The 26954-nt window shown below is 49.4% G+C and overlaps 1 protein-coding gene across 2 annotated transcripts; it reads right to left on the bottom strand.

The window, feature by feature from the left end:
* On the bottom strand, nucleotides 1-26954 carry LOC119110920 (uncharacterized). 2 transcript variants are annotated; one of them, XM_037234796.1, is made up of 4 exons: nucleotides 26832-26954; nucleotides 11415-11522; nucleotides 4113-4360; nucleotides 1-2233 (listed from the first exon to the last, which is right to left on the bottom strand). In XM_037234796.1, the coding sequence occupies exons 1-4, from the start codon at nucleotides 26916-26918 to the stop codon at nucleotides 1783-1785; spliced, it is 894 nt and encodes a 297-aa protein (XP_037090691.1). In that variant the 5' UTR covers nucleotides 26919-26954; the 3' UTR covers nucleotides 1-1782. The 2 variants fall into 2 exon arrangements, with proteins under 2 accessions (XP_037090691.1, XP_037090692.1); XM_037234797.1 differs by lacking the exon at nucleotides 11415-11522.

The raw sequence follows: 26954 nt of genomic DNA on the forward strand, positions 1-26954 counted from the left end.
TACATAATATAGAAAATTTCATCCCACATCATCTCAGAACACCCTGGTCTACGTACATCCAGTTCTTTACAGACGGATTATCATGTCAACGCATGGAAAAGTGCAATTTTATCAACCTATGTCATCATCAAGAAGACTACGTCATCGCCGGCGGCGCCACGAAGACTGCGCCGCCGCGGGTGGAAAAACTTCTTGACCACCTCACGTGGTAAAGACTCCCGCGATGGCAAAGAGAGCACGGCGAAGCAGGCAACGGGACACGCCTGCCTGACTAGACGGACGTCTGGGCGTCTGAGCAACTAGACGGACGTCTGGGCGTCTGAGCAACTAGACGGACGTCCGGGCGTTTGAGCAACTGACGCGCGTAAGGAGAGGTGAGATGAAGCTGAGACCACCAAAGCCCTGCAGCTGCCCTGTCGCCAGGGGGAGGACCACGCCAAATATTTGACCAGCCAGTTGCGCCAGATGCCAGCCAGATGCGCCAGTGCGGCCAGATGCGCGTAAGGAGAGGCGAGATGAAGCTGAGGCCACCCAAGGCACTAAAAGGTACTATAAGTTCACCCCTTTGGACGACTGCACCGACAGGTGTGTCGCACGTCAGAGGACAAAGAGCGTCATTCAGTGTAGCAAGGAGGTAAGAACAATACAGGGGACGGGCAAGAGCGAATTCATTTGTCTTAATATTTTTTTTTTGCACGTGTACGTAGGACTTTGCACGTTTTGTGGCATTGGAGCTTGCGTGTCATGAATGCAGCTCTGATTTTTTGTTTCTTAGTTTGATTTGCTATTTGTCTGTTTGGCTCCATACGTTTTTCAAGGAATGAATTTAGAACGTCCAGAAACAGTGTGCGCATTATTTTTGGCAAGATGTCGTGGATATGGCGAGGATTTAAACGTTGCACATACACCCACGCTACAGAAGGTTAGCGCAAATTTTTCATGGGATGAATGGCCCGTCTCTTCATTGGACATTGCACCATCTGTTCCATCTAATGCATTCTTGCTCTTACTGTCGATTTAGTTTGTCACTGAAGCAGACTAAAGGGCACAAATTATGAAATTGGCCAATTTTAGCTCAAACACCGCCTATTGCCATGCTCCATTTGAGGTCCAAGGAGATAAAAACACGCGTTTCTTGCGTTCTTCGATAAAAGGACCCTATGAGTCTTGAATATGTAAAATTTGTTTTCGGAGCCATTGAAGGTCATTGTGTAACCTTTAACTGAAGGTCTGAGAGACATCCCTTTTAACCGTGACCTAAGGTCACAAAAGCTCTGGACTGGTATTTACCGTTTTATGTGGAGTTAGAAATATATACTTTGGCGGGATTACTCTTTTAATAGCAAAGCCAAACCCACCAAACCCACCGAACACAACACATGTCACGCACGACCTCAAGCTTACTTCAGGGTACAATTTTTTACCCTTGACCTGAGCGAATTGAGAAAAATAATCGAATTTGGCTTCAGCCCTGCAGACAATTACGCAGGGGAATTTTGATCAAAATTCCGGAATGAGGGCGTTCAAATCTGGTCACGTCGGGTCGATCTCACAGCGAATTGCCTGGACTACACATTCATGCGTATACAGGACGGGCCACACAATACTGAGTAGGACCCAGGACAGTACGTGATTAAGGCTAAGGCTTAAACGGCCAGCAAGGCGGAATCTAAGTACAACATCTGGATCTTCACCTTTGCTGGCCATCCTGGACAGCACCGGGACGCGGGGCGCACACCCAGGTGGACTGCTGTGCTGCTGAGCGGCGCGCGCGTTCTCGTTTTAGCGCGCGCGGTCCGCCGCGTCACCGGCCGGGCTGAGCAAGAGCCACACTCCGGTGAACGCCTCCCTGTAGCCGACCCTCCGCAGGGTGCCCATGCTGGCCGCGTTGTCCTTGGTGGTGGCGGCGCAAGGGTGCAGACCGAGCTCGACGCAGGCTCGGCTGAGCGTCGCCATGACGGCCGTGCCGTAGCCGCGTCTACGCCACGCCTCCTCCGTGTGCAGTACGCCGATCGAGCCGCTCGCATTGAGCAACGCCCAGGCGCGCAGGCAGCTGGGCGGCGGCGGCGCGGCTCCGGTCTCCGGAAGCGCGAACACGCCCGCCGTCAGGCCGGCGGCCAGCGAGCCGGCGAAGAAGCTGGCCGGGTCGACCATGCCGGCCGCCGGCTCCCAATGCTGCAACACTTTAGCCAGGTGCGTCTCGTGCAGCGGCTGGATCACTACTCCCGGCAGGCTGAGGAGCACATAGGTGAAGATGATCGGCTGGATAAAAGCTGCCAGCGACCTGACATCACATGCCTAGCCTCCAGCGGACAGGCAGCCACGCCCGTCAGGCTGGGTAACGCATGGGTCATCGGCTGGATCAATGCTGTCAGACTGGGTAACGCATGGGTCATCGGCTGAATCAATCCTGTCGGCAGCCTGGAAAACACATGTTAAGCTTTCAGCGGACGTATCACCAGGCCCGTCAGGTCGAGGAACGCCTGGGTAACAGCCAGTGACTGGATCACTGCCGCCAGCATCCTGGTAAGCACATGCTTGACGTTCTGCAGATAACCGTCGCCCCCACCAGGCTGAGGACAGCTTGAGTCACTGTCGGTGGCCAGACAGCCCCCCGGCCGCACCAGTCAACATATGGGCGACGTTCAGCGGCTGGTCATCGTTCTGTCAGGCTGAGAGGTCACGCTTAACACGCGTCCCAACGGTGAGCCAAAATCTTGCTTGGCCGGCGGGGGTGGGGGTGCGGTTGGGGGCTCGAGAGCCCTCGTCATGATTTAGAATATCATGAGTCATGGGAGGACAAAGTAGCGCCATTCGAGACTCAGCGTCGAGTAGAGCTTGAATATTTGGATTCATATCTCCTATAAAAAATGAGATCACTTGGGGATGTAATCGGTAGAATAATGTAATCTACTCTTATTTAACTGAACGGTAACCAATACAGTACAAAAAACACATGATGCATTGTTTCACTCACAAGTGAAGCTATACAAGGTCATATAAATAGGCATTAACCCGCGTCCGGTCAGGGGTCTGAGACAACCGTACCCGGCCAGGGGAAGGGAAGTTGACTTTCCCTTAAAATCTCCAACTCCAAGACGCCGTGTGAGAAAAGCAAAGATACCGTTGTGAAGGTCTCGTCAAATCATGAAAAAATGATTTGGGTAGGTTGACCTGTTTGACTTGACTTAGCTCACTGAAATGAGTCAATCAAGACTAAACTCTACTCACACGATGTCACATTGATAGATAAACAGGTACTCAAAGTTTTTGCTGCCGCGATCATTCGTTTTTGATCTGTGCTTGAAAAAATAAAACGTAAGAGAAGCCAACTTATCCTTCCCTTACCGGACACGGGTTAAATGTGCCTACAAATGTAAGGCACTGGGATAATTTGATTTTGATTGCGGCTTTTGTGCATGCCCAAATCCTCACGTTGTTTTAAGCGGACTGTTGGACTTCATATAAGACTCGCATTGCACGACGAGCAAACCCGCTTGGATATCAATTTGGACATCCTTGGGTATGCATTACCCCCCATACTTTTTGCATGGCGTCATCTGCTTTTGATGGCCATTCGACGCACTGGAGAAAAAAGTGTATGTGAACAGAGCAAAACTTTCAGTGGCTGGACGATGAACTTCGTCAGGCTGAAGACCAAGGGAGCAATATTCCGTGGGTGGGCGAGCTCCCTCGGGCACGCTGTGCTGCTCACGTTTAACGTCACGGGCTGAAATTTTACATCGTTCATGGCTTCTGCCGAGCATCAGATCATTTGGAGAAGTGAGAACATAATGCCAGAGCTACACACGATTGCCGTACAGTTCCCGGGCTCACACACAACACTCGCGCACGCACCCACGCACGCACGCACGCACACACGCACACGCGCACCCACGCACACACGCGCCCACGCACCCACGCACCCACGCACGCACGCACGCTCACACACACACACACACACACACACACACACACACACACACACACACACACACACACACACACACACACACACACACGTGCACGCACACGCGCACACGCATACACACATTTGCGTGGGCCTTTGAGAACGGAGAGAACAACGGCGATCACTGTTTGGGAGAACTCACGCCTTGGGAGCGGCGGGCGCCTCGTCCGTTGCGAAGACACAGCGCTCCACCGGCGTGTCGGCTGTAAACCTCATGTCGCTAGCTACAGAAAGCAATGTGGGCAGCATGTACTGCGGCAGACCGGGCAGGTCTAAGGACCGTTTCCAGAGGCGTTGTGAGACCTCTGGAGACCTCAGGAAAGCCTCCAGTCGCGTCAAATTGTCTTCGGTGGTGAATAGCTGGAGGATGCTTTTGCTTGCGCCGCGGTCCTGAAAATGTGTGGACGGATGCTCCAGTTAGTCATGTGACTCAAGTTGTTAGGATAGATTCGTTAACTTGGCGACGGTCAGTTTTTCATTATGCGAGGCTTCTGCTTTCTTGCCACCTAACGTGGGTACACGTTCACGTTCCTGAAATATCAAAAAATAATCCGCAACTTCCTGCTTCACTGTGCGAAAATTGATAAACACCGAAATACATCGTTCATGATGGACTGGTAGCTTTGTGAATGGGTAGATCTCAGTTATGCTTAGCTATTGTCGTCATAGACGTGAGAACGTTTCAGAAAGTGGGGGGAGCCAAGCTCAGGGCTTCAGGACCTTTTTCTGGAAAGCAAGCACGATGACCGGGGAGGAGGAGGGGTAGAGGTGGAGGTTGTTGTCGCTCTGTATTCAAATGGAATGGCTGCTGCGCTAGATATATATCTAGCACTGTTTCTCACTGGCGCACAATCTTGTTTATTCGACTCATTTATGTCATTCGGCAAATAGCACTATCAAGCTTCCCAGGATTATTCGTCCATTTCAACATTGTCTTTACTGGGGAGGTGAAATCCCACGAGCGGGTAGGCATTTTGGGTCATTGCGGAGGCATCTGCCTCCACATGGTAGATGCCAAAATATAGCCTGGACATAGGATGGTGAGAGTTTTGAAAGTGAGTCGATACCTCACAGTACGACAGATTTTTATGTGCCAACATTTGGCTGGCTGCTTTTTAAAAGATAGGACCTTGTCGCAGCATTTAAGGCGGAAACAAATTCAGAAGCTTGAAATTTTCAAAACGATGTGATAAAAGACATAAAACTAGAGATTCTCCTTTAAAAAGCAAGCCACAGAATGAAGGCCCTTCTGTCATATATTCCTTATATGGGCCCTGCTCCCGTCCGCCGTCGGCGGCCACTACCCTGGCCCGGCTGCCTCCCGCATGACTGACTGCGAACTGATCATATGGCTACTTTGTTGCATATTTCAGGATCAGCCATACTACTAATTGGTGTGTAAAACGTGTGTTAGACACCTGCAATAGCATCTTGTCCGAATGATCTTCCTTTACACCACACCGCCGCAGAAAAAAAAAACTACGGAAAGCTGCCTGTGTTGGGCATGAATTGCTCCAACGGACATTTGATCGCCCCCCATTCAACGTAGCCGACCTGATCTCCTTTTGTGTGCAGGCAGGGGCATAGCCAGAGCCTTGCCAAGGGGAAACACGGGGTTGACAAAAGCTCCCCTCATGGTGACCGAAAAAACGGATATGGCTTACTTGTTAACAAGGGATCTGGTTTTCTTTCATGTATTTTTTTAAAACTTGCAACCAGCACGGAACTAGAAGCTACCGTGAGATCAATTCTGTTTGCATTTTTAAGTCAATAAACTGCAGACATCAGGCGTTGAACGACCGCATGAAATAAATCAGAGGCGCTCTTGATTTGACAGTTTAGTGACCTCCTTCTAAACCGATTAAATACAGAAGTTTTGTCATAATTTTTTATCTGGGTTCTTCAGACATTGAGGGCATCACAAGAAGTGGAGGGGTCATGGCCCCCTTGCTCCCCCCCCCCCCCTGTTCCTACACCCACGATTGTCGTCACGATTTTAAGGGGCCAGAAGTTGTATGCTACCGGTATCATTTTCTCATTTTTGTTCCCTTTTCTTGCCAGTTGGATATAGCTGCATTCGCCTGGAACAGCAACGTTCTGGTCAGTGATTTTCTACATCACCGAGTGTTCCGTACATAGAACATCGAGCATGGGATTAGGCGTTCGAATTGTACCAGGCTGTACAATACCAATTTTCCAAACTGTATAAAAGTACCGGATTATGCAATTTAATGTACCAGTATTGTCCCGCTGTCTATGCGGCATCTGGTCGAAATCCCAAGGCGATCACAGCAAAATAATCAGGAAACCCGGCTAGAGTAATGTGCTGACGGGAACTGACACCGCACCGGCTCCCAGCAGATCGTTCGTCTCTTTCTTGTTGGAGATCTGCTGCGAAGTTATTTCAAGACTACGGCACATTGGCGTCACTTTATATACTTTCGGGGCAGGGCTGAGCTCCCCCCCCCCAAAAAAAAATAGGTAAGTGCAAAAAAGACTGGACCAAGGAAATACGGGGAACTTCTCTGCAAGGAAAAATGTCCCTGGCACGCTAGGTATCTGAAGATGTCACTATTAGTTGCAGGTTCTTGTTGTATCACGTAGCGTCCTGTAGGTACGTAAAATATCTCTGTCATACCAGTTTCTTCATGTGTTCCGGCAGCCTGAAAATTTTCGCAGGTTTTTCACGAGACCACATCTGGATCGAGACCAAAATGGCACTGTAACATGCCTAACCGTTTATGTTTGAAGGAGCTGGTTTTAACCGGAGCGCTCCACAGTTTAACAATTTTTAGATTTGGTCGGTAAAAACAATGTGCTCAAAATTCATCTGAATTACTCAAAAGTAGCTGCTACGACGGGAGAAATCTCATTGGACACACTCATCACACTATGACATGAATAAATTCCATCTGTTTCACATTTTCCAGCATGTGTGTTATGCAATGATTCCCGAGCACCACATGGCCAAGAGGTGTGTGCAATAAGCGACCAAAAATGGAAAAACAGCTTGAAATCCTGTATTTAGGGAAAGAATGTATTTCAATATGAGGCGATTATCACGTCTGCAACGAAACGTCGCGATGGAGCCTTGATTTCTACCCGTAGGCCGAGTGGTTGGTGCGCCATACTCACAAATGGGAAGCCCGGTCTCGAATTCCTGTCGCGCCGTGGTCCCTGAGCGTTCATATGACCAGTACAGTTAATATGGCCAATACAGTCAATACAGTTAATATGGCTAATACTCCACAGATGGCGCGTGACGACGTGCGCCGCGTTCTCCTTTAAAAAAAAGAGATCTTTCTATTTTGCATGTTTGTATGGATCTCTAGCTATTAACATTTAGCCGCGTAAATATTAATGCACGCTATAAATTTCGAATGGGGAACGTGTTGCACAACCGCCAGCCCCACTCGGTGTTTCAGGTATCCGCCCACACGGAAAAGAAGCGATATTTTAACACGGCTGCGTTCTCAGGACTGAGAATAAAAAAAGTGCATGCATCGCTCTCCATATTTGTGGTATAAGGACTGCTTTCTTCGTTGTCATCGATGTGTACCAAATTGTAATGCAGCATGCAGTGTGACGTCGGCCATTGCCTGTTTTGCAAGTGCAGTTTGATGATGAACCTTCCTCCTGGTTCTACCGCAACAGGGCGTCAAGAAATGCAGCGTACATACCACATGCCATACACATTTTTTGGCGTGCTCCAGGGCTTCTCTTCACTTGTATTGACTTCATGCTCATATCACAGCGCTGGTCGCGCTCTTTATCAAGGTGACCAATCCGGTGACACGTCCAGTCATCATCCTGTTGTCTTCTCCGTTATCGACATATCAGTGGAGGTCATGGTTTTAATTTTAGGTTTGGAGAATTCCTGACATTGCGCATGACACATCTTTCCTAGCCTCTCCACAGAACAGAAAAGGCATCATGTGTACTCTTCTCTAGTCTTCTCTAGTGTATCAGGCCACGCCATTTTCCATAGAACCGCCTCGGACCACCTCCCATAAACGATAAATGAGACCTATTTCCGGTGAACATATCGGACCGTCTTAGTAAGATGTTTTCTGTGAATTATTCTCAATTCTAAGCCTCTCACAAGACTACACGTTCACATTGATAGAGTATGGTAGCGTTATTTGGAGCGGTGCTGCTGTTCCCATCTCGTCCGGTTCGGACGACCACAACGCCGGTTTCTCAAGTGCACACGTCCCGCCCTTGGTCTACCCCCACACCTCGCGGCAATCACGTGCAGACTCGTTAACAATGAAAAATATATGAGAGCCATTGAAAGGTAAAATCAGTTTTGATTCAGGCCGGTCGCATAGCACGGACTTTGCCCCGGAGGGAGGTGGTCAAATCGGGCCACTGGGGGCCGTTCAGCAGCACGGCCCCTTCTTCGTTGCTCCTTCAGTCGTGTTTAATCGGGGTGCCTTTCAGCATTGGGTGCCTACTTTACTGCCTCAAGGGCCTCTTTTATATCTAGCAAACCCTTCGGAACATCCTGTGGGCGTCTTAAACTGCCACAAAAATGCCAAGCTTTCCGCCCTCAAATGGCTTAAGCCACCCCCAGCGGGCACTTTTATTTTATAAGCCTCGAGAGCCTCCTTTATGTCTAGCAAACCCCTCGAAACATCCTGTGGGCGTCTTAAACTGCCACAAAAATTCCGAGCTCTCCGCCCTCAAATAGCTTAAGCCACCTCCAGCGGGCATGGCCCCAGTAGCTCCCCTTGGGTACGCCACTGACTCAGGCCAAGGTCAGCCAACGAAACGTTTCCTGAAGACCTGATTTTGTTTTTGGATGATATCACGGAGGGACGGACTGATATATGCGTTTAGAGCGGGATGATTTCGTAACCCGAGTCTGGCAAAGTAACCCTTTCATTTCTCTCGAACCAATGTCCAACATATTTGGAACAACATCCGCATTCGCCTCCACATCACCACCCTAGCGCCGGCCGCAGTCGCCTCCCCGTGATCTCTTTTATCCAGCCATGCAGCGCCGCAGCAAGTCGTTCCCATGGCAACCCGCTGCGGGCGGCTGGCGTGTGACGTAGCAGTCAAGCGTGTGATGTAAGCAATCGCGGCGGCACGCCGGGTGGTTGTCGGCGCGCCAACGGCCACTGCCGTCTCGAGAAAAGTCGCCTGTGTTAACTGGGCGCTACATCGGCGGAGCGATGCATCATAAACAGATGCGCAAAACGCGATGGCCTCCTACAATGGCATGATGACACTGATGGCTCGAGGAGTACTTCTACATCACTGCTTTATCGATGGCAGGGATATGCCTCCCAAAATCATTTCAGTAGCTTATTGCGCGGGAAATTCTGGCACGTTTCAAATTCATTCGGCATCCTCCTTTTTGTTGAGTTCGCCTATATACAATAATTCTGCTGCTTTGGTCCCAACACGTGCCCGCTGAGAGGTGAATGCCACATTGCGGTACTTGCGTTGAGGAGGTGTTTTGGCAGATGATACGCAAAGTTCGACATGTCGTGAGTTCAGGAGTTGTTGGGTATCAGAAACGCCAATTGGTTGCACTTGATTATTCCGCGTAAGTTCTACGATTGTTCTGCGAATAGGACACTTGTTGGCAGGCCTAGACCCGGTTCCTTTCATCTCCATACGGCAAGGCATTTGCTGCAAAAATTGGCGTCTTCTCATGTAGCTCTAGAAGCTCCGGTAATTTCTCAGACGACTTTTTCGAAAGCGGGTGCGCTGCGGTCCATGCGAATGTCTATTTTTCGGGGGAACTATAGATCCCTTCACATTTTAAAGGTGAAGTTTATTGGTTTTCCCGCATAGGAGGAGTCCACGGCTTCATGAATCCTGTGAAAATGTTTACAGTTAGTACCGTAGGCTACCTAACCGTCGTTCCTTTTCGCAGCATCCCCACCAGAAAACGCTCAACCTGGTGGTTGGACATATCATCAAACACATTGAATGTTTAAGTCGGAATAGTCTGCATCTAAAAAACTGCATGAGTTCTGCAGAGTGCTGTCTGACTTAATGCATCATTTCAACGCAATAAGGATCATGCAGCTCACAGCATCACTCACGAAATCTCTTTCGAATATCTTTCACGCCTATTTGGGGATTTTCATCAATAAGCCTACTGAGTGGTTGCCCTGCAGTGTTAATGCAGGTGCCGGTTGCCAACATTCCCATGCTCTCACTGTTTATTGTGCAAGAGATGTTGTCCATATCCTGGCCTATTCGTAAAGTTTTAAAGAACCATCTGCATTAAGAATTCTAAGAAGCTTTGTCAGTCCTTGAACCATAATTCTCTGCACAATTGCCTGCGTGGTTTGCAATAAGCTGTCTTGCATAGGTCTTCGTGTAGGCGTGGTCATGTTCGTCAATGAGAAGCAACACACGAAAAAATCACCTCATATTCACCAAAGTAAGGTGCCATCGCATAACATGGGATCTGCACATCCTCTGGAAATTATAAGGTAAACTTTTTAAAAGAAGTCATCTTTCATCGCGTGATTTTGCATTTTTAACTCCATCTTGTTTGTGAGCCAAGATGCGTTCAGTCGTGTTAGCTATGGCCATTGCGGCGTCTAGCGATACCAGTTTCAATGCAACGTCTGATGTACTTTTATTGCATTGTACTCGTGTAGCATTTTGTCCTGATGATAATGCACAACGTATCAAAACGTTGACGTTTTACATAGTGACTGCCGTTCTTAACATCAACTATTTCTGCCTTTTGCTATCCTCTCTCTCTCCCTCTCTCTCTTCTCTCCTCTCTCTCATCTCTCTCTCCTCTCTCCTCTCTCTCTCTCTCTCTCTCTCTCTCTCTCTCTCTCTCTCTCTCTCTCTCTCTCTCTCTCCTCTCTCCTCTCTTCTCTCTCTCTCTCTCTCTCTCTCTCTCTCTCTCTCTCTCTCTCTCTCTCCTCCTCTCTCTCTCTCTCTCTCTCTCTCTCTCTCTCTCTCTCTCTCTCCCTCTCTCTCTCTTTTGTTCCAAAGCATTGCATTTAGACACGACAAAACATTACACTGAAAAACGTACGATGATCATACATTGCAAAAACTGAAAAGGACAAAACGCCCGCAAGATACGGATTTCCGACGGACGAACTTAACACCATATCATTTGAGAAGACTGTCAGCATTTGTTGAATGTACACATATTCTGGGAAACTTCTGCATAGCGCTGATAGCATAAACTGAGAGGCGATAGGGTCAGACCTGCACCTTAGCAACGAATCTAAACATGTTTTGTGCGAGGAGCCTTTGACCTACTGAGATGTGCAAGAAAAAAAGTGATGGGTCTTACTGACTTGGTTAAACAAAGGACGCTGGTAAAGCACGATTATGTTGGAAATCAGCCAAATAAATAACTAAAGATAGATATATGTTGTCAACAGCTTGGGCAGTCTACCAAGCTGTCACTCCTGGAAATGGAAAGGGCTCATTTCGATCGGTAATTTACCTGTATGAAGAGAGTGATGGGATTTCTATCATCAGCTGCAGTATCAGTGAAGATAACACAAGGCCATTGATTTAGCTTGAGCTTTTGAAGTTGTACGAGAAACCGGATCTGGAAAAACATCACAAGACAAAGCCGGTCAATAAAAATTAGGAAAGCAAGCAGATCACTTCTCATCACAATCGCCATCTCCGTGCAGAACGAAAGAGGAACGCCTAAATGCACACAAGTCAGGTTTTTATAAATGGGATCACAGCCCTTTAAATGGATGGATTTCTGGGATCAGCACTCACGCTAAGCAGTGCTTGTTGTGTGAGCCCTGACTCCCACCATCCGATCGCGCAACTCCAAGCAACGGCAGAATTTAGTGGCGAAAGCTTAACGTGCCGCAATGCTCGGCACGGTCCGTCCTGCCCTCTGACGTGAACTGACCGCAACCGCAGCTACCGGCCGCAGGTCAAATACCGAGCGTCCTAAAGCGACTCGAACCCACCCCGCCACGGGTGGGTGGATCGGAAGGCAGGTGGTCTAACCAACTGAGCCACCGGGACGGACACGCACTCATGGTTACACATGTACTTGCGCCCTTACGTGTTATCCCAAAAGTGTCGGCACGCCTCTGAACTGTTTATAATGGTCGCACCTGGCTGGCTTTCCAGAGGCCTAATAATTGTCTCTATGGATGATCAATTGCCAGAAAATCACTATCCCAGATGTGGTTTTGTCAAATGATACAGTATTTGAAAATCAGGGCTAAAAGAGGGAAAGAAATGCCCATGAAGAGCACCCGAATGTCCGCATTCAAAATAGGATAACCATTGGTGGGGGATGGTAGCTTATCCTCCAAGCCTGCCGTGACGTGCTTCTTCCTATGCCAAAACAATATCATCTGGCTGACTTTCGTAAAACTGGTGTAGTCCATGCCGGACCAATCATACCGTATCACCTGTACCTGACTACCTCAACACGTCACTGCTGTGTCAGCAGTGTGTCAGGCGGCCGTTGCATGTGATGGACCCAGTCAAGATCCTTGATGCCCTGCGATGCCGCCGCAGTAGAACCGCTTCCACCGTCATCGGGACAGTCGGTGAACCGGCATTCTCCAAGAAAACGTCACTTGTTTTTCAGGTATCAAAATCAAACGGCTCTGATCAAACGATTCCCTTCAAAGCTGGACAATCGTTATTTGAAGGGCGTTTTTCGGAAAAGTTACTGTTTTTTATGATAAATCCACTCATATGCTTTCCTTTATCAGAAATATTGGCGGCGGTCCCGAAGACATGTTGTTGCACCGCCAGCACTGTTGAGATAAAGGTGTTGCACATCTTCTCAAGGAAGTGTGGGTCGTATATACACGTGCCAGTTGATGACGACGTAAATTCAACCAAACCGTGTTTCCTTATCCTTTATCGCGCGATGTTGATAATGTCACTGGAAAACTTAACGATCAAAAATTTATTGATTGGAAATGTACCATGCTCTCCAAGTTGCTGCGTTTTCAAAAGTGATACACGTTTAGGGAGGTTAAGATTTACGGATCCACGCTAGCGAATGGTTAGTCACGGGCAACACAACCTGTGCATACATGACATCTGTCCAAAAATTTTGATTGACGTCACGCGTAAGCAAAATACATGGGTCGCGTATCCAGGGGTCAGCTGACGATGACGTCAGTTCCAAGCAAACTGTGCTTCTTTATCCTTTATTGCGCAACGTTGATAACATCACTGGGATTTCAAACAAACGAACACCGATTAATTGGATATGCACCATAATTCCCAAGTTGTTGCGTTTTCAAAAGTGATACTTGTTGGTGAAGGTTGAGATTCACGGAGTCATGCCAACTAATAGCTCTTCACGGACAACACAACCTGTGCATACATATCTGTCAAAAGCTTTGGTTGACATCACAGACAAGCAACATACACGCCAAATGCTAAAATCAAACGTTTAGAGAGGTGCGACTCACTCACGTGAGCTTATTTCCAAGCTGAAGGGAAGGTCAGATCGGACCGTGTCGAAATAGAACGCCAGGGGCTGAATACTTTTAGAACGGATCAAACTGTGGCTGCATAGGATAAGTGAGGCTGACACTATACTAAAATGCCAATTTCTGGAGCCTTTGAGCTGATTGAGATCTCCCGAGTCCATGAGGGTCTCCATGCCGGTCAGACATCGGCAAACGGAATAGTTCTCACCGTGTCGGTCTTGGCCTGAGGGCCCATTTCCCAAGCAGGGACACGCCTGGGGCCCGTGATCTACATTGTTTGATGCCTCAGAGCCAATGAACGATCTCCTGTGTCGGCTGGGGTACCGCAGTGCCTCAGAGGAGTCCTGTGTTGGCCAGGGACAGTGTTCGAGGGAGCCCGAACAGGGGACCGATGGACATTTTGGGACCGACGACCCAGGGCCGGTTGGAAGGCTGAAGGGCTCGACGGGATCATGGGGCTTAATATGGGTCGCACTTAAGATTCGATCCGTGGGACCGTGACCTCAGATGTCACTCAGAGGGCCTGTTGCACTGATTGAGAACCCATGGAATATTGCGGACCTCTATCGCCACTAGAGACCACCAACACCACACGATAGTCTCCGAGCTCGGTTGAACCCTGTGGGCCCAATTTTCCGAATCCGGAACAATACCGGGGCTCGCGGTCTGCATTGGTTGCGGCTTCCGAAACAACGCTGGGCCGCTTGTCGGTCATGGCTCACAGCGACCAACTGGGAACCATGCGTCGGCTAGTACCCCCGAGTCGACTTAGGGCCGTATTCCAGGGAGCCCAAGGAGGTGGTGGCAAAGGGGGGTCTGAAGGGCCCTCGGAACTGAGGATTAAAAGCACAATTGTAATCCCGAGGGGCCCGAAGGACCAGCTATAGTTCGCGTTAAGGACACGTGACCGTAGGGTCGTGACCCCAAATGTCAGTCAGAGGGCCTCTTACAGCGATAGGAGACCACCGGGATAATGCAGGCTCCCCATTTCGGCCAGAGGCAAACTACACCGCGCAGTCTGCTCCGCATCGGTCCGGGCCCTGGGGTCAATTTCCCACGCAGGGACGAGGCAGGGGCCCGTGATTTGCATTGGTTGGAGCCCTTGTGTCAGTCAGGGGTCTACATTGCCAAGCAGGGGATCCTGTGTCCGTAAGGGGTCCGGAGACGGTCAGGGAAGCATTTACTGAAAAGGGAGAGGGACGGCACCACGAATACCGAGGGACTACTTTGTTGGTGGCCGAGGCCCTCTGACAATGAAAGGCGGTATGAGAGCCTGTGATGAGAGCCGATCATGAGACAGTGGAAGGGCCCTATGTTCATTGGGGCCTCCAGTACGGGAAGGGACCCTCATCCAATTTCAGGTAAGGGCACGTTAGGCGAAATCAGAGTATCTCGGCAGCAATACTTGGACCGCCCATGTGAAATGCCCCCAAATTATATTTTCCCCGACACAGTCCGGTCTCATTCTGTTGAAGCCTTTCCATTCCATTCTAGGCCATTGAACATTCCAATAAGTGCAGCCACTTTGGAGCTCGCAGGCCCGCAAGCCGCGGGCTTAAAAAGCCCGCACGGCTACCACTAGCAGTTCATTTTTCTATAGACCAAACGCTATTTGCAAATTGTCTAACGGTTTGATGCAATGATTCCCCGTGATATGCGCACTCTGATGCTGTATTTATCCAGGAAGAACGCCGCAGAAAAACACCGATCACCAATCCATCCCGACGATCCCAGCAGGGTCTCAAACTCATCCAAGGACTAAATCAGCACAAAACGCTGGTCGTCGGTTGGTAAAGAAGCTCAAATGCGCCTGAAGGCATTTACGTGGCGTGAGTCTGCTGACAGACGATCTTGTCTTTGCTGGTCACATTTCAGCGTCAGCTTTCCAGAAGCGAGACACAGAACTGAGGTCATTTATGCGCACTTATCTGTCATCACATGCTTTGCTTACCTTCTGTTACTTGCCATGTGGCCTGACGATTCCAATGGAAGTCGGCATATGACATTATGTGTTTACCGGTAATAAAGTCATTTTGAACATAAATCCAGCATTAAAATAGCATCATTGCAGATAATCTCTAAGCCTCTGTACTGGACGCAGGTAACCAAAGTCAGCTATCATTCAGATATTCATTGCTGGATATGGAACTGGAAATGGTGTCGTTGTGGCCCCTCTTGGCCATGCACAGTCTGTCGGATATTCTTCCCTTGAAATGTCTTAATGTGTGATGAATTGCTTAACATCGTTTTATTCCTTGCCTTTCAACAGAAAAATTCCTGAGTCTTTTGAAACGCCTTACAAGGAACCAAGATTGTTTTGCCTCAAACAAAGAAGATTTATCCTGGGACCAAAGTATTTGGATGTGTTGGCTTTTCATCAGTTTCCTCAAACCGAATCATAGTTTCCGATCTCAAAATGAGTTCTAGTAAATATTTTTGCTCCAACAGTGTCATTCACCATGACACCACCAGCTTCATATATGCTGGACGATGCCTCGACCGGTACGAGATCAGTGTAGTGCGCTACTACCTCCAAAGAGCCTTTGGGCTCTGCCCTGACTGGACTCAACTGCTCAATAAACTGCGGCGCCTCAAGCAAGTCTTAATATATATATATATATATATATATATATATATATATATATATATATATATATATATATGTATATGTACATATGTAAATGCGTGCGTGCGTGCGTGTGTGTGTGTGTGTGTGTGTGTGTGTGTGTGTGTGTGTGTGTGTGTGTGTGTGTGTGTGTGTGTGTGTGTGTGTGTGTGTGTGTGTGTGTGTGTGTGTGTGTGTGTGTGTGTGTGTGTGTGTGTGTGTGTGTGTGTGTGTGTGTGTGTGTGTGTGTGTGTGTGTGTGTGTGTGTGTGTGTGTGTGTGTGTGTGTGCGTGTGTGTGTAAATATATACTTTTATGCGAAAAAGACTGCAGTAGACACACAGCAGACGATTTCCCTGTTAAGTGATATGCTCCTCAACTAGTCATTGATTACGTCATCAAAGAAAAGATTGAGACTCATTTGACGGCCGTTATATTTGGGAATCGTGCTCACGAGCGTCCTTTGAACGACTGGACAATTATATATTTTTAACTTTGATCGCCGCATGACCAATGGAATAGAAAGATTTGAATGACGTTATTAAAGCGGCACGGATGCTTGGGTGCCTTAAAATAATCTCCCTGAAATAGTCTGCACATCTTCGTGGGCGCGAAGTCCAGAAAAACATAGCTCAGGTCTTAGGACGGACAGGCTGTGAATTGCACCGAATGATCTTTAAGATTACTAATTCTGTTCAAAACCTCATACAAATGTGGAACACTTCCTGTAATGAACGCGGGACGTCCGATCACCGGCGAAAAACCTGCACACGGCGATGTTTTCCTGAGATATATTGATGACATTTACTGTTCTCCCCCAAAACCCCGCCGCGCTGGCGCCGCCGTCACCACAGTTGGATCAGGAGCGCCACGCCACGTGAGAACTGGGCCAGACGGGGGCGCGCAGGGCCAGCCCGAGGCGAGGCAGGAAGAGAACGGGTGAATCTTGCACCGACGCCGGCGACGCGATGCCCCAGGTCTGGCCCAGGCTGCGTTGAGGGCCGAGACCTGGAAGAAGGGTGGGCCGGCCCGGCAGCACACAACAGTGGAGGGGGCCACACGATCAAACTATTGGACTACGCGGAAAAACGAAGGCAGGCCGACCAGTCCGGATAAATCAAGAATAAAATAGAGCATGGTGCAAAGGGCTCGAGAGCGGAGTCTCGAGGGAGAAGTCTGCGTGGAGTCCTTAGGGTAGAAAGAGATAATGCTGTGCATCAAAAGTCGGCGGCCGGACATCTCGAACAGGATGATCCCGATGCTGATCACCTAGCGACGACCTCTGGCGCCACTGGCAACAGGATGTCAGCGACAGCACACACGATGTGAGCCCACAGACCTTTCGTCCCTCATCCCAACTGGACCATAGACGGCTGTACGCTCTGAAGGCGTCCCTTGACCCCTCCTCACTGAGCGGGCGCGGACCACGGCAACTGGCTCCCTCCCATGTAAGTGGCGAAAGGGGGGCACTGGCTCACGGCCCTACCGTACTGCACACTGCATTTGGGAGCGAGAGGCGAGGCAGCCCTATGATCCCATACTTAAGGACGAATATATCATGATGTGTCATGTCTGTAGTGTATGTGTAAATGACTGAATACATGAATGCCGCGATTTGCCTTTTTATGACTGAAGCGATCATGAGGCCATATGTTTGGCTTAAATTGTTCAATGGTTGTGAGCCATAGACAATTATCAAGGCCAGTGATAGCAATAGAGCCAAACGTTAGTTCAGGCTCCGCCGCAATTCGCGAATTACTCTACCATGGTCACAGGGCAGGAGGAGCTAGACGATCGCGGTCCTACTCTAACGCGGATAAATGTTTGCTGGGTAACGCGACCCGAAGACGCGGTTTCGCCCTTTTTGAACTAGGAGGCGATCGATTCGTTTCGCTATCTCTCATTTGAACACAGTCGTGACGGCACAAAGAGGCGTATGTCATGGCATGACCAGGGACCCGTTCGAACCATCAGGGATGCATATTTCATGGCGGCAACTGGACCTATCCGTTGGTGTGCAACGCCTCGAGAGAGACCAGGACACAGCCCGTCCCCTCCCGAAGGCGGCGTCTCCATGCTGGACGACGCGCTGTCAAGGGCGTGTGCGCGGCAGTGGGATACTGCGAGCGGTGGGCGTGGCCCGAAAGGGTGGCGGGCCACTCACCCGTGGACGAGACGCAAGGGAGCATTGTCTGAATAGGGAGCCGTCACCCCCACGTCCCAGCCAAGACTGGGCGGGGTGACGTGGGCGCCAGTGGATATGCTTGCTTGGAGTGAACATGATCGGACGCCGAATGCGTTAAGTCTGTGTGTGTTAGTTAAGGACGAGGGGGCTCCCGGGTTTGCTATCCAGCGGCCTCTCGCCAATGTAATGGGCGAGTTGCGTGGAGTCCCTGCCAATTTGGGTGCACCATGGGATTCACGACGTCTAATTTTGCTCAGTGCATCTGGTTCCGTTCCTGTCGCGTTTAAATATCATGATGAGCTAAACGGTGGAGGCGGAGTACGGTAGTTAAGGGTGCACAGCCATGCACGGGGAGACCGCCGTTCATGGTGCCTGACCGGACTTGTCGCGTTATTACTCCGGTCACCCACTTCATACTAGCTCTATAGCTTACGTGAGTGTGTGTTGATGTCGGGTGTACCGGAGTCGTAACATGCCGAGTGGAGCGCTAACATCATCTGGCTTGTGTGCTGACCAATGGGCTCCTCAGTATAGATTCACTCTTGTGGGAAGACGTGACAGCGGCAGCCGGCAGCGCACAAACATCCAGCCGCAGCCGGGCAGCAGCGCAGCGCGAGCAATCCACCCGAGAACATCCCCCCCCCTCTCCAACACACACACACGGTCCGATCTGGTCTGGTTGCATGGTTGTCGCACAGTTGCTCCAGTACCAATCATGCCTGTGCTCTGTAGCCGCAGTTAGATCCATTCTTATATTGTCGAGCCCCTTTCGTTCTGTTTCGACCCGGTTCGATCCTGGCCTTTCCCTCAGCGCGTAACTGCAGCCATGTTGCGCGTGATACCACCCCGTAAAACTTTTTTACATTTGGCGGGCATTTTGCACGTCGGTGACGTCAACCACAGCTTTTGACAGATTTCATTTTCCATTCGGGTTGTGTCGCCCGTCATTTCATCATTCGCTGGCATGCCTTCGTGAATTCCAGACTTCCATAGTTGCCTATGCAGCCCGTCAACTTGGGGTCCAGCCCTCACAACTTTGAGAGGAAAGTGGGCAAAATCTGGAAAGACTTTGAAGGCCAATTCTGCGGGTTAGGTTTTACAAATTTTCAAAATTCTACCCCCCACTCAATCTTTGAAACTACGCCGCTGGCACGATTCGTTTTCAAACATTCACTTTCCGCTCGTAGAAACATCATGCAATAAAGGATAAAAAACATTTAACTTGGACATGACGTCATCACCAGCTGGTGTGTGCATGCACGAGTCACACTTCCTTAAACAGACGCACCGCATTTGTCTACAGCACAGTCGGTGTGGAAACACGATCTGGGGAATGGACGCCGGGGTACTATCCAGGGAGACGTCACTTACATTTCAAGTATAAAGCACAATAGGTTCCAATCATACGATTTTCTGGAAAAGTGGGTGGTAGGTCGTTTGAGGGATATTGTTTTGGAAAATCATGCCGTTTATACCCTAGATCCTTTTATATATTGCATATATCAGAAAAAGCAGCGTCGGTCCCAAAGCCGTGTTTCCGCACCGCCAGTACCGTTAATTGATGTGCTGCGCGTCTTTCCAAGGGAGTGTGGTCGGTATATACACGTGCCAGGTGATGATAACGTTAGAGCGAAGCGAATGCTTCTTTATCCTTTATTATGCGATGCTGATGATGTCACTGGTATACCCAACACTCGCTGTGTTTTCAAGTGATGAATCGCTTATGACGGTTGAGATTTACGGAGTTGACTCGTGGTGTTGCCACGGCCGACCCAGGCCGGCCACTTAGGGGCCCTTGTCCCCATACAATTGCTGGCCGCGTATTGTTCCTGCTTGAGAAATGGGTCGTAAGGACTCAGATGGGCGTGGCGCCGACTGTTTGGATCTGTGTCGAAGCCCTACATAAAAATGATAGAGAACTCGGATAAGAGGGCCCTTATAAAAGTCTTCTGACTGGCATTTCAGGTTACGGCACTACGGGTGGGGGCCGGGGTCGCGCTTAATCGGGTCCTTGACCTTAAGTCCCGAGGGGTCTTTCGGCCCCTCTTCCAACGTTCTCAAACAAAGCCCGTGACCGATTAGGGGCCACTAGCCGAGACATGACCTTCTGTTACGCACCGTGGGCCTCTGAGAGCCAGAATGGTCCCAACCACTGTTTCAAGGACCCAGACCAATGCAACTCGTGGCCTCCGGTCTTGCTTCTGCTTGGGAAATAGGCTCTAAGGATTCAGACTGACAGGGAACCAAACGTTCGGTGTTCCCGGTCTCTGGCCGACTAAGACACCTGCATTGTTTAAGGGTTCCTCAAAGGTGGTGTAAGAGGATCTCGGACTGATATTTCAGGTCATGACCATACGGGCCGAGACTCGTTATGTGGTTTACAGCTAGTCTCGGACCCGGGCCCCGGGCCCTCCAACCGGGCCTCTAATAGTCTGTTCCGTTCGACCCCGGGCCGTTCTTCGGGTTCGGCTCTGGGCCCCTTGCGGGCACAACACTGTATGATAGTCATTGTGGGTGCCTGGCAGATACAGGGGATTCGAACAGTGCAATTCACTGGCTCCGGCTTTGTAACTGATTGGGAAATGGACCCTCAGACCCGTACTGATACGGAACGCACTGCACGTTACTGGTGGCGGCTGACCGACATATAGATCCATATCTACTGAGGGTGTTCCTGACTGACGCAAAGGGCTCTCGGACTGCTATTTGAGAGTCCGTCCACAGGCCGGGGCCCCTGAATAAGTCTTCAACCAGCTCTTTGTGCCCTTTATCCCTCCAATCAAGCCCTTGATCGTCGAATCCGGTGGGCCCTTCGGGCTCTTCGTGCCTCCTCGGACACTGCCTCTGGGCGACTTGGGCCTCTTGTCAGCACAGGGCCCAAGTTAGGTGCTGTGGGGACCGATGTAATGTAACCTTGTAATGTAAAGCGCTGGTCCCAGCTTCGTGCCTGTTTGGGAAATGGGCCTTCAGGCCTATGCCGCAGGGGCAAACTGTGCGTGCCTGGTGGCGTCTGACCGACATACAGACCCTCATCGACTCTGATGGGGGCCCTGATCAGCACGCAGGCCCCTTTGGCTGGCATCTGAGCGCCTTTTCCGATTGTTTGAAATCCTAATGACGTCATAGACACCATGCAATAAAAGATGCAGAAACCCAGTGCAGTTTTTGAGAAAGTTGTGTAATTGAAACCCAATTTTTGGGAAACCTGAAAAGTAAGAAGCTTTATTTCACTTTGGTACCTGTACGGCCCGCGTAGGGAAGAGCTACGCTGGCTGCAGGGTTCGTGTACTGTCGTACTGGGGACATGCTGTGAGGCGTCAGCTGACATTGTGACGTCACTGGAGATGGTTTTGCACCGATCGGGGTTCTTTTGGGCCGACTGAAGGCCATCAGGCATTTACTGGCGATATGTCACTGGTATTCGGCTGGGTATGTGACGTCATTGGTCGTGATATTTTAGGGCTGTTTCGGGTCAGATGAATGGCGTAGGGCATCACCTGACGATATGGCGTCACTGGCATTCGATTAAACATGAGGCGCAACAGGCCTCATTCAATCTCTACCTTTCGTACCTGTCTATTGCAAGCATTTTTGTGCCGAATAAAAGTTTGACCGAATCGCCCGAATGTGTGATGTCACTAATTATCGCTTGATACGAGTGCACTTAGGCCCCACGGTCACGGTGTATCATGTTCCGTGAAGTATCATCGGATAGCGTGACGTCACTGATATTCGACTAAATATTGGTCGCAGCAGGCCACGCTTCATTTTTACCTTCGTACCTGTTTACTGCAAGCATTGGCGTGCTGAATGAAAGCTACAAAATCGCCTGAGTGTGTGACGTCACTGGTCATGAGTTTCACCGGTGTTTTTGAACCCATTGAAGACCACATGGTATCAGCCAAGGACATCACTGCTTTACGACTGATTGTGTGACGTCAATGGTTTTTTTCAGGTTTTTTTGTCGGGCTCTTTTGGACCGGCCGAATGCCGTGAGGCATCAGCTGACGATATGACGTCACGGATATTTGGCTGAACATCAGGCAGCGGGCCATGCTTCATCTATACCTTTCGTACCTGCCTGTTGCAAGTATTAGCGTGCTGAAGGGAGGCTCTGCCGAATGACCTGTGTATATGTGACGTCACTGGTCATGAGTTTTTATGGATTTTTTGGGGCCAACTTAAGGCCATAAAGCATAAGCTAACGATGTGACGTCACTGGCATTCGACTGTATGTGATGTCACTGGTCATGAGATTGGACGGCCTCTTTTTTGAGGACGAAAGATCATACGGCATTAACTGAGGATGTGACGTCACTGGTGTTCGAATAAACTTCAGGTGCGACAGGCCGTGCTCCACCTGTACCTTTGGTACCTGTCCATTGCAAGGATTGGCATGCTGAATGAAGGCTCCGCCGAATTACCTCAGTGTGTAACGTCACTGAACATGAATTTTTATATACTGTTTTGAACCCACTATAGGCCATACCACATCAGCTGACCATATGACGTCACTGGTTTTCGACTAGACATCATGCGTAACAGGCCATATTCCATCTTTACATTTCGTACTTGTCTACTGCAAGCATTCGCGTGCTATATCAAGGCAATGCTGAACCATCTGAGAGTGTGACGTCACCGGTCATGAGTTTATACAGGTGCACTTGGGCCGCCCAATGTGACAAAGCATCACATCCCGTGAAGCATCGCGGATGATATGACGTCACTGGTATTCCACTCAACATCCAGCGCAACGTTCCATGTAACATATTTATCTCTCGTACCTGTCTTTTACAGGCATTGGCGCGCTGAATCAAGACTCTGTCGAATCTCCTGAGCGTGTAACGTCACTGGTTAAGGGTCGTTACGGGCTTTTTCAACCCGCCATATGGCATAATACATCAGCTGACGATGTGAAGTCACTGGTGCTCGACTTAACATTAGGCGCAACAGGTCATGTTCAATCGTTGCCTTTCGCGACTGTTAAACAATTGGTGAGCTAAATGATGGGTCTGCCGATTCACCTGAGTGTGTGGTCATGAGTTTTTACAGGCTATTTTTTGGCCGAGTAAAAGCCAAAAGGCATCAGCTAACGGTATGTCGTCACTGGTAATCCACTGAATGTGTGGCGTCACTGGTCATGAGTTTTTACGGGCCTTTTTGGGCCGACCTAAGGCCATTAGGCATCAGATAGCGATATAATGTCACTGGTATTCAATTGAGCATCAGGTGCAATAAGCCATGTTTCATCTTTACCTTTCGCACTTACCTACTGCAAGTATTCGCGCGCCACATAAAGGCTCTGCCCAATCACCTGAGCGTGCGATGCAATTGGTCATGAGTTTACACGGGTTTACTCGGGCTGATTGAGGGACATCAAGCATCATCTGACGATGTGACGTCACTGGTATTCAACTAAACACCAGGCGCGGCAGGCCATGTTCGTCTTTACCTTGAGTACCTCTCTATTGTAAGCATTGGCGTGCTGAAGGAAGACTCTGTGAAGTCTCTTGAGTGTGTAACATCACTGGTCATGAGTTTTTAAGGACTGTCTTGAACCTCCCATAAGGTAAAAGACATCAGCTGACGATATGTCGTCACTGGTATTGGACTTAACCTCAGGCGCAGCAGACCATGTTCCATCTTTACTTTTCGCACGTGGCTACTGCAAGCACTCACGTGCTATATGAAGGCTCTGCCGATTCACCTGAGTATTCACCCACACTCAGGAGACTCGGCAGAGCCTTCATTCAGCACGCCAATACTTGTAATAGACGGGTACGAAAGGTAAACATGAAACATGGCCTGTTGCGCTCGATGTGAAGTCGAATACCAGTGACGTCATATCATCCCGTGATGTTTCACGGGATATGATGTTTTGCGGCATTGAGCGGCCCAAGAGAATCCGTACAAACTCATGGCCAGTGACATCACACACTGAGATGATTCGGCATCGCCTTGATATAGCGCGCGAATGCTGCAGTAGACAGGTACGGAAGGTAAAGGTCATGACCTGTTGCGCCTCATATTTGGTATCATGCCGGTGACGTCATATTATCCGGTGATGGTTCCGGGATATCATGTCTGGTAGCCTAGGGTGGCCAAATGACCTACTAACCCATCATCAGTGACATCACATACTCAGGTGAGTCGGCAAAGCCTTTACATAGCACGTGAATGCTTGCAGTAGCCAGGTACGATAGGTAAAGATGGAACATGGCCTGTCGCGCCTGAGGTTAAGTCAAATACCAGTGACGCCATATCGTCAGCTGATGTCTTATACCCTACTGAGGGTTCCAAAGAGCCAGAAAAAACTCATGACCGGTGACGTTACACACCCAGGAGATTCCAGAGCCCTCCTTCAGCACGCCAATGCTGGCAATAGACAAGTACGGAAGGTAAAGATGGAACATGGCCTGTCGCGCCTGGAGTTAAGTCGAATACCAGTGACGTTACATCGTCAGCTGATGCTTTATGTCCTTCAGTCAGCCCGAGTAAACCCGCATAAACTCATAACTAGTTACACCACACGCTCAGGTAATTCGGCAGAGCCTCTATGTGTCGCGCGAATACTTGCAGTAGATAGGTGAGAAAGGTACAGACGAAACATGGCTTATTACATCTGATGTGTAGTTGAATACCATTGACGTCATATTGTTATCTGATGCCTATTGGAGTAGAGTCGGTCCAAAAAGGCCCGTAAAAACTCATGGCCAGTGACGTCACACACTCAGTGGACTACCAGTGACGACATATCTTTAGGTGATGCTTTATGGCTTTCACTCAGCCAAAAATAACCTGTAAAAACCCAAGACGACGCACACTCAGGTGATTCGACAGAGCCATCATTCAGCTCGCCAATACTTTTACAGGTACGAAAGGCAAAGATGAAACACGACCTGTTGCGCCTGATGTTAAGTCGAAGCCAGTGACGTCATATCGTTAGCTGATGCACTATACCGTATAGGGGGTACAAAAGATCCCGTAAAAAGCTCTTGACCAGTGACGTTACACACTCAGGAGATTCGACAGAGCCTTCATTCAGCACGCCAGTACCTCCAAGAGACAGGTACCAAAGGTAAAGATGGAACATGACCTGTTGCGCTTGATGTTCAGCCGAATACCAGTGATGTGATATTTTCCCGTGATACTCCACGAGATATGAAGCTTTGTGGTCTTGGGCGGCCACGTGAACCAGTATAAACTCATGACCAGTGACGTCACACACTGAGATGATTCAGCACCGCCTTGGTGTAGCACTGGAATGCTTGCAGTACGCAGGTACGAAAAGTAAAGATAGAGCATGGCCTGTTGCGCATGATGTCTAGTCGAAAGCCAGTGACATCATATCGTCAGCTAATGTCCTGTGGCCTGTAGTGTGTTCAAAAGAGTATACAATTTAATGGTCGGTGACATTACACACTCAGTTAATTCGGCAGAGCCGTCCTTCAGCACGGCAATGCTTGCAATGGACAGGTACCAAAGGTAAAGGTGGAACATGGCTTGTCGCGCCTGAAGTTTGTTCGAATACCAGTGACGTCACTTCGTCAGTTAATGCCGTATGACCTTTCGTCGACCCAAAAGAAGACTAAAATCTCATGACCAGTGACATCACGCACAGTCGAACACCAGGGACGTCACATCGTTACCTAATGCTTTATGGTCTTCAGTTGGCCTAAAAAAATCCGCCAATACTTGCAGTAGACATGTACGAAAGATATAGATGGAGCGTGGCCGTTGCCTGATGTTCAGCCGAATATCAGTGACGTCATATCGCCAGCTGATGCCCTACGGCATTTCGTCGGTCCTAAAGGGCCCGTGAAGACCCACGACCATTGACGCCTTACAATCAGTCGTATAGCAGTGAGGTCGTTAACTGACACCTTGTGGCCTTCAGTTGGCCCAAAAGCACCGGTGAAACTCATGATCAGTGACGTCACACACTCAGGTGGTTCGGCAGCTTTCATCCAGCACGCCAATGCTTGCAGTAGACGGGTACAAAGGTAAAAATGAAGCACGGCCTGTTGCGCCCAGAATTTATTCGAATACCAGTGACGTCACGCCATCCGGTGATACTTCGCGGACCATAACACAACGTGGCCGTGGGGTCTAAGTGCACTCGAATGAAGTGATGATTAGTGACGTCACACATTGAGGTGATTCGGTCAAACCTTTATGTGGCACGCAAATGATTGCAGCAGACAGATACGAAAAGAAAAGATGGAACGAGGCCGGTCGCGCCTGATGTTTAACAGAATACCAGTGACGACACATCGCCAGCTGACGCCTTACGGCATTCAGTGGACCCAAGGGCCTTAAAAAATCACGACCAGTGACGTCACATACCCAGCCGGATACCAGTGACATATCACTAGCAAAAGCCTTATGGCCTTCTGTCGGCCCAAAAGAACCCCGATCCCGATCGATGCAAAACCACTTTCAGTGACGTCACAATGTCAGCTGATGCCTCACAGCATTTCCCCAGCACGACAGTACTCGAAACCCGGCAGCCAGCGTAGCCCTTCCCTCCGTCGGCCGTACAGGTACCAAAGAAAAAAAATACTAAGTAAGTGACGTCCTTTGGAGAGTACCAGTGAGCCAATTTTCAACAAACACGCAGATGCCAAAGTCAACTGCTCACCTTTACTGCCGCTTGCAGTGTGTCAGACAACCGCAGCATATCAAGGACCCAGTCCAGATCCTCGGTGCGCTGCGGTGCCACCTCCATTCACAGTGTCTGCCTGGCTACCAGCGCCCTGCTTTC

The sequence above is a fragment of the Pollicipes pollicipes genome, unplaced genomic scaffold (genome assembly GCF_011947565.3).
Source record: "Pollicipes pollicipes isolate AB1234 unplaced genomic scaffold, Ppol_2.1 Scaffold_7253;HRSCAF=8739_pilon_pilon_pilon, whole genome shotgun sequence".
NCBI classification, from domain to species: domain Eukaryota; kingdom Metazoa; phylum Arthropoda; class Thecostraca; order Pollicipedomorpha; family Pollicipedidae; genus Pollicipes; species Pollicipes pollicipes.